The sequence below is a fragment of the Heptranchias perlo genome, chromosome 15 (assembly GCF_035084215.1).
Source record: "Heptranchias perlo isolate sHepPer1 chromosome 15, sHepPer1.hap1, whole genome shotgun sequence".
Classification (NCBI taxonomy): Eukaryota; Metazoa; Chordata; class Chondrichthyes; order Hexanchiformes; family Hexanchidae; genus Heptranchias; species Heptranchias perlo.
In genome coordinates this window covers 60,862,307-60,871,112 of record NC_090339.1, presented here as the reverse complement: position 1 = coordinate 60,871,112, position 8,806 = coordinate 60,862,307, and the positions used below count along the sequence as shown (strand labels likewise).

Below are 8,806 nucleotides of genomic sequence, written 5' to 3'. Positions count from 1 at the left end.
AGTGGCGTCCACAGGGAATACAGGTTGGGATATTATGACCTGCAGTTTCATGACCTGTCCTCCTTATGAGGAGCTGCTGCACTGGGACCACCTGATGATAGAATCAGCCTTACATCTTATCTGAAAATCCTAAACATGTACATGTAATTTGAAAATACTACATTAACTTTGTAGAACATGAGAATTCATGAACTGAATTTCTAAATACATGCTAAGGACATAGGAGTAGGCTATTCAACCCCTCGAGCCTGTTCCACCATGCAATTAGATCATGGCTGATCTGTAACTTAACTCCATTTACCTGCCTTGGTTCCGTAACCCTGAATACCCTTACCCAACAAAAATCTATCAATCTCAGTTTTGAAATTTACAATTGACCCCCATATTCAACTGCTTTTTGGGGGAAGAGAGTTCCAGATTTCCACTACTCTTTGTGTGAAGAAGTGCTTCCTGACATCACCCCTGAACTGCCTGGCTCTAATTTTAAGGTTTATGCCCCCTTGTTCTGGACTCCCCCACAAGAAGAAATAGTTTCTCTCCACCTACCCTATCAAATCCTTTACTCACCTTAAACACTTCAATTAGATCACCCTTTAATCTTTTACGCTCGAAGGACACATTTCACCATCAAAGAGGCTGTGTGCTATAAATGTTCCTTAAATCATACATAGGTGTCTAACACACGTGAGTATAATCCCTCCTGATAGTAATTGAAAATAATTATTTTTAACATTACAATAGAAGCACAACTCCACCCACTGCCTTCCATGTTACATACAGTGACAGACATAATAGTGAATGAATGCACGATGCACAGCCGAGTTAATGGGATCATAGGAATAGGAACATAGGAACAGGAGTAGGCCATTCAGCCCCTCGTGCCTGCTCCGCCATTTGATAAGATCATGGCTGATCTGTGATCTAACTCCATATACCCGCCTTTGGCCCATATCCCTTAATACCTTTGGTTGCCAAAAAGCTATCTATCTCACATTTAAATTTAGCAATTGAGCTAGTATCAATTGCCGTTTGCGGAAGAGAGTTCCAAACTTCCACCACCCTTTGTGTGTAGAAATGTTTTCTAATCTCGCTTCTGAAAGGTCTGGCTCTAATTTTTAGACTGTGCCCCCTGCTCCTAAAATCCCCAACCAGCGGAAATAGTTTCTCTCTATCCACCCTGTCCGTTCCCCTTAATATCTTATAAACTTCGATCAGATCACCCCTTAACCTTCTAAGCTCTAGAGAATACAACCCCAATTTGTGTAATCTCTCCTCGTAACTTAACCCTTGAAGTCCGGGTATCATTCCAGTAAACCTACGCTGCACTCCCTCCAAGGCCAATATGTCCTTCCGAAGGTGCGGTGCCGAGAACTGCTCACAGTACTCCAGGTGCGGTCTAACCAGGGTTTTGTATAGCTGCAGCATAACTTCTGCCCCCTTGTCCTCTAGATATAAAGGTCAGACTGGATGTGGCCAAGAGCACTTGGCAGCAGCTCACTCAGAGTCCACTCACATATAAAACAGCAGTTTCCTTGTGGCAACAATAACACTCCTCCACGTACCGTAAACTTTTGCCAACCCTGTCACAGACTTTCCCTTTTGTTCGTTTCCTGCCCTCTCCCCTTTTCCCTGGCACTGTATTTGCTGAAAGGCTGTTATTCCCTAACATCTTCCAGTTGTAGGAAGGAGGGCACATAGGAACAGGCAGTGGCCATTCAACTGCTCGAGTCTGTTCCGCCATTCAATCAGATCATGGCTGATCCATATCTTAACTCCATCTACCTGCTTTGGTTCCATAACCCTTATTAACCTTGTGTAACAAAAATCTATCGATCTTAGTATTGAAATTTTCAATTGACCCCCAGCCTCAACAGCTTTTTGGGGGAGAGAGTTCCAGATTTCCACTCCCCTTTGTGTGAAGAAGTGCCTCCTGACATCACCCCTGAATGGCCTGGCTCTAATTTTAAGGTTATGCCCCCTTGTTCTGGACTCTCCCACCAGAGGAAATAGTTCCTCTCCATCTACCCTATCAAATCCTTTAGTCATCTTAAACACCTCAATTAGATGAAAGGTCATCGACCTGAAACGTTAACTCTGTTTCTCTCTCCACAGATGCTGCCTGACCTCCAGAGTGTTTCCAGCATTTTCGTTTTTTATTTCAGATTTCCAGTGTCCAGAATACTTCTACTGATAATGGTGCGGCAGTTCAAAGAGAGAAACATAATTCCTAACTTGGCAGATTGCTGGAGGCCAAACTGAACATAAACTCCTTTTAATTGCAATAGATATTTAACGATCAATCAGTTACATTGTAATGGTCCTTTTCATATCACCTTTAATTATTCTGAACTGCAACAAATTAATGCAAAGAAACATTTTTTTCTCCCTTCTGAATTGCAAATATTACAATTAGCAACACTGCACATTAATCTAGAACTTCCTGGTTGATGAAACAGTGAAATAACTGGATAGATAATGAGCCTAGATATGAATTTCCCAAAATAATGACATTACTTTGCATTAATATTAATTTAGGAAACACAATTCACTATGAATTTAATATGAAAATACAAAATAGATTAAATTAGTAATAGAATATCACTTCCCACTATTTTATAGATCAATAAATATGTTAGCAAGTAAACATTTTGGTAACTGGGGTAAACATACGAATATATATTTGCCAATCTTTAACTCAAAATATTTTAAACTGTATAGATAGATGGAATAATGGCTGTGAAGGCAATATGTATTTAATAAGCTTACATAGTAAGCAACCTATTACCCTTGGGCTGGGCATTTATAATTCTGGCTACACAGGGTTTATTCCGTTGTTGAAACGTTAAAGTCAAAATCTAAGGATCTTAAAGATCTCAGACAGGGGAAAAAAAAGGAATCTACACTTCATTTTACCAGAATTGTCACAATCCCACATGTCCTTGTATTCATAAAGTTGGTTTCAACACAATTTCCAAAATTATTTTCCCAATCCCCCCAAGGTGTGTTTTATCAGATTCTCTGTGTCTGTTGTTTTGGTACGTTTGTCTTAAATAAATAATAATAATAATAATATAAACAAGTCATCTCAGACACTGTGTTAACGCCGTCTATGCCCCCCCTCCCTCACTCTCCGTTGCAGACAGCGTAACTCGACCCTCCCCATGCAAAGGCCCGGAAAGATGTATCAAATGTATTAAAAGCACTGGCTATTTGATGAGAATAATTCAGGCGAATGCACAAGAGCAAAAAAAAAACAATTCCTCTGGGGGAAAACATCTTAAGACGAAACAAAGGGCAATCCCATTCTGCAAATAGCTTAATTACCACACCGAATCTTTTTGGGGGGTGGGACACGTTAGGACAGAGTTAAATCTTAAATACATAAATAAAAAAATCCTGTTACCATTGATTGTGTTGTCTGTCCGCGGTTGTAGCCTCTTAGTGCTTGTGTGTTGGGAGGGTTTTTTTTTTACATAGTGAAAATCCTGCATCTTATAAAAGCATCACTGCAGAGCTAGTTGCAACTAAGCAACCGGGGAAATCGCTCCAAGCTTCCATCGATATTACATATTTCTGAAAAGTAAAGTCAATGAAAGGCACTTTTCCATTTTTAAAAAAAAAACTCTTATTGTAGCACATCCGATTTTCCTACATCTGATTCAAAGCTGTTTGTTCTTCGAGTACTTGAAGGTAATCTGGTGACCCCTGAAGTTTGGCTTTTAGTTCGAAATATTCCCCCTTCCTTTGTTCCACCACAAACTTCGCATGGTTACCCCCCAAAAGAGATTTTTTAAGTTTTTTCTCTTGCTGCTTTTCCGGGTACTGTAACTCGAAGCCACTAATCCCGATGCTGTTGATTTCCTGTTTTCCCTCTATAATATTCCGATAAAATAAATGGGGGTCTCTCGGAGGAAGCAGTTCGTCCAGTTCGTCGATGGTGCTTAGTCTCTTTTTGGTGTCGGAACGCAGAGCATCCTTCTCCTTCTCAGTTATATTCCTTAGAAAAATGGTCTGCCCTTGGGGATCTGCAAATGTTATCCCTTGCTCGGAATTCCTTGGACACCCAGCGTAATTTTTGCTCATCTGCTCTATAGTCTGGGGGATGAACTTTTCACCACTCAGTCCCCCTTCGTCTTTGTTGGATGTGTGTTCGGTCTTTTTCAGATGGAGTTGCATGGAGTTGCACTCTGGATTCCCAACGCCTTCGTGTTTGGGATTGGATTTTTTGTGACGCTGCAAGACGAACACGAGAAGGCAAAACGCAACGAAGACGGTGAGGATAAGCACCACCAGTATGCTCAGGATGAGGATTGAAAGTGGGACTGGCCCGCCGGGAGAATTTTTGGTCAGATTTAAAGGGGTGGCTTTCGATGTGGTCGTAGACTTGGGGCTGGGACTTATTGGAGCAGGTTGGTTCAACAATCGAGGACATAAAACTTCACTCTTCAATGTTCTCAAGTCCACGCTTGCAAATTTCACCGGGGATTCACACTTCACTTCCCTCACCAGGGTACCTGGGTTGAGTTTCTCCACCCACAGTTTCAACGCCACCAAGTCACAGGTGCAATCCCAAGGATTCCCTTCCAAATCTATCTGCGTCAGGGACCTGAGTTGGTCCAGCACCCCGCTCACAGGGAGGTACATGAAGTGGTTGTTCCTCAGATTTAGTCGGGCCAGTGGTACCCCAGCGAAAGCATAGGCCGGCAAACCTTTCAACAGATTGTTATTCAGATACAGCAGCTGAAGGTTTGAAAGCGAATCAAAGGACCCCGCCATGACCTCTTTGATCAGGTTATATTCGAGAAATAGGTACTGGAGATCGTGGAGACCAATAAACATATCCTGGGAGATGTTTTCTATCTGGTTCCCATTCAGATACAATCTCCGCAGATTGGTTAGATTGCTCAACGCGCCCTTTTGAATAGCAGTTATTTTATTGTTCCCTAAATGGAGCAAATCCAAACCTTCAAAACCCCCAAAATCAGAAACTTCGATGTCCCTGATAAAATTGTCGTTCAAGAGCAATTTCCTTGCACTGGGAGGTTTCGGGACCAGGACGGACACATTCTCTATGCCTCTTCCTTGGCAGTTGACACTCAGACCCAAATCTGACAAGTCGCTTTGGCAAACGCACCGAGCTGGGCATTGTATCTGCGGAGGTACCCAGGTTTCGAATGACGCGATCTGGCTATAATTGCGACTACTGGAGAGAAACTTGCCAGAAACGATGCCCGACTGGGATCTTCTGGACGCGTTTGTAGCCCTGGGCGACTTGGTTGGGGACCTGGGCACTGCCGTGGGCCGACGGGTAACACGGGGACTCACCTGCAAAGATGGGGACAGACTCGTGTCAAAATTGCTCCCTCCATCTTCGGGACATAAGTCCTTCTTAGTCGTCTCCTTTAGAAGTTTCCCGTACAGGTTAGTGGGCGTTTCACACATCGCCTCTCCAATGTAAAGGTGATACGGCATGTTCTCCAACCAGGCGGTGAGGGACAGCAAATCACAAGAGCAATTCCAAGGATTATCCTCCAGTTGGAACTCCACTATCCTGCCTATATGTTCCAGCACTCCAATGTAAGGGATGTTTTGCAATCTGTTGCCGCGGAGATCCAAATGAGTCAGGGAGGCGAAGCGAAAAATGTTATCGGGAAGGGATGGGATTAAGTTGTCGTTTAGGATGAGGACTTTGAGTCTGTGCATTTTATTAAACGCCCCGCGCTCGATGGACTTGATGAGATTGTAGTCAGTCTGGAGGTATTCCAAATTCTCTAAACCCTGAAAGATATCTGCTCGCAGGATCTGTAGCTCGTTGTTGTTGAGATGTAACTGTTTGAGGCTGCTGAGTCCACGAAAAGCCCCCGCCTCGATCTCCTGCAGCTTGTTATTGCCCAGTTGCAAGGAAATTGCGTTGGTGAAATTACTGAAGGAGTAAGGATGCAAGGTGAGGAGCAGGTTGTTTTGCAAATTGAGGTGGTAGAGGCTAGAAGCCGGCGGTTTGAGCTGATTTGGTCTGTACATGGTGTTCTTCTCGCAGCTGATGTAGAGGATGTGTTCGACCGTCGTGCAGGAGCAGACCGAGCAAATGTCCTTAAAGTCAGGGTCCGAGTGCGGCGAGGTGGTGGGGACAGAGAGAGCCAGCAGGACAAGGAGTAGCATCTTCGCACCATCCACCTGGGGAAGGACGAAAACAGTGGGGGAATCTTTAGTGTTGTGCATGAGAGAGAGAGAGAGAGAGGGGGGGTGGGTGGGAGAGCGAGAGAGAGAGAGGAAGAGTGAGAGAGAGAGGCAGACAAAGAGGATGAGGGAGAGGGGAGAGGGATTGGAGGAGAGAGGGAGAAAAAAAATAACGGAAAGAGAGAGAGAAGGAGAAGGGAAGAGAGGGGAGAGAGAGAGAAGGGGAGAGAGAGGATGAGAGGGGAGTGAGAGAGACCGGAATAAAGGGCACGTCAAGGAATGAACACAAATCGACAGCTTGTAAATAGGGAAAGTTGTACAAAAATCCCAGTCAGTCAAAATGACAGACACATGTAAAAAAAAGGGCCAGATATAAAGTGCAACGGAAATATTGCATTTAGCCGGAAATTGAATATATAGATTTTTTTAAAAAAAACAGAATAATAAAAGATTATCAGAGTTACAATTATTCTAGCTTCTATTTCCAGCTCGCCACATTCCTTTGGAAAAACTACATTCCAAACCTGTTTAAAGTTGAATTACCTCTTTTTCTTCTGAGGGTATTCCAGTTTGCAATGCAGTCGCGTTTGCGGTGTCAAAATCTAAAGTATAACCCAGTAATTACATGTCAGACATATATATATATATATATATAAAAGAGCAAAAAAAAAACCCCAGCAATAATCAGCCTGAGACTCGCTCTGCCCAGCGGAGGTTAACAAGAGCTGGCGGTTAGCAAAGGCTGGCCAGATCATTTTGCGTGGAATCAGTGGTTGTTACAGATGGTTAGAACGAGAGAATCCCCGCGTCCATTTATACTGGATGAGATATATATATATATATATATATAAAAAACAGAGCCAGGCACAAAACAAGCCCCAAACGCAGTATAACCCTGGATTTCGCCGGCTGCTGGATTTGCAAAGTGACAGATTCAGCACAATTGTAGCAAGAATATTGAAGTGCAGAACGCGAACCTGCCAGTAACACTCCCTCTTGTTCGATGATGAAAAGCGAACTGCTGCTTAATCAACCCGATGCAAATATTTAGATTCCAGAGCCGGCAGACAATAGATCAAGTGAGATAATAATAATGCATCTCACTTCAAATCGATCAATTAACAATTAATCATCAGATTCACCCTCCCCCCCCTTTGTTTTTTAGAAATATTTTAAAACAATTTCACGTACCACTATTGTAAGGAATCGAAGTTCTCCCACACACATCTTTTTTTTTTAAAAATGTAGATTTCAACATTATGACACTGCGTTGTACATACCCGTAAAGTGTGTATAGGAACACTGGGATTCTTAAATCTGCAGTTTGCATTTGTCTGAAAGACGAGGAGTTTTTCGTTCCCTTGCTCTCAGACTATAAAAAAAAACACAACAGAGCCGATCTGACGCTTTTAAAAAAACACACACACACACAAAAGGATGAATAATTCAAAGAAAATCTAAGATGTAGCCCAAAGTAGTACCTTTACTGGGTCTCTCTCTCTCACACACACACACACACACACTGAACGTCGGGATCCAAAAGAGAGAGAGAGAAAAAAAAACCACGCCATTAAATAAAATCAATCATTAATGGTGTCATTCTGGAGCACATGGCACCGGGGCGATCGGAATATCCCGTGTAATCCTGCTCCCCCTACCTGTTTGAGCAGGTGCAGAAAAGATTAGCTCCAGCCGACGGTCCAAACGCCAGCAGCGAATCTGTGAGAATATGCGGCAGTATTTGGGTGAAGTTATTCTCGTGTTGGAGAGAGAGAGAGAGAGCGCACGGCGGCTCCAATTTCCTATTGTTCCCTGCAAGAAGCCCCCATATTTATTCCTCGGTAGTGTTTAGGGCAGTTCTTATTTAACCTTTACATAACTTAGAGGTCTTTTTTTTAAAACTGTATCTCAATCTGTCAAATTATTGATCAATTGTAATTTTTTTTCCCATTCAATTACATCAGGGACTGGAACAATGGGGAGGAGGATTAAAGAGACCATCATTTGATTATATCCCCCCCCCCCCCACAATTTGCCGCTATCTCTTGTCACAATTGACTTTCTAGCTCTTGACTAGAGACCCACCTCATTCCTTGCACTGGGGTAGTGCACTACTGCCGGGTCGTGAAATAAGTCTCAAAGATGCTCACTCCTGTCCTTTTCACTCCGGAGTAAAGAACACATAAGTTAAACCGAGCTAAATCCAGACACCCACAGGCTGCAGGCTTGACTTTGTAGTACAGGTTTTACGTGGTAGACACTGCAGGATGCTTAAGAAGCACCATAGAGACATCTAGTGTCGAAAGAAGACTACTGCAAGTTTATTTTTAAAGCAAATTGCTGTCTGAATGAGAATTTTATTAAAGGCTGCAGACTCAATCATGATCAGCACCACTCAGCTAAAAATGATCAGGGATGAGGGGCTTCAGTTATGTGGAGAGATTGGAGAAGCTGGGATTGTTCTCCTTAGAGCAGAGAAGGTTAAGGAGAGATTTAATGGAGGTGTTCAAAATCATGAAGGGTTTTGATAGAGTAAATAGGGAGAGACTGTTTCCTGTGGCAGGAGGGTCGGTAACCAGAGGACACAGATTTAACATAATTGGCAAAAGAACCAGATGGGAGCTGAGGA

General features: G+C 43.0%; 1 protein-coding gene across 1 annotated transcript; it reads right to left on the bottom strand.

The window, feature by feature from the left end:
* Window positions 1–3,648: 3,648 nt before the first annotated feature.
* Window positions 3,649–6,159, bottom strand: slitrk4 (SLIT and NTRK-like family, member 4). The gene has a single exon (XM_067996710.1). The coding sequence runs from the start codon at window positions 6,157–6,159 to the stop codon at window positions 3,649–3,651; it is 2,511 nt and encodes an 836-aa protein (XP_067852811.1).
* Window positions 6,160–8,806: the final 2,647 nt, after the last annotated feature.

Excerpts from the sequence above, each read along its gene's own strand:
- slitrk4 (XM_067996710.1), bottom strand. The coding sequence starts at position 6,159 with ATGCTACTCCTTGTCCTGCTGGCTCTCTCTGTCCCCACCACCTCGCCG.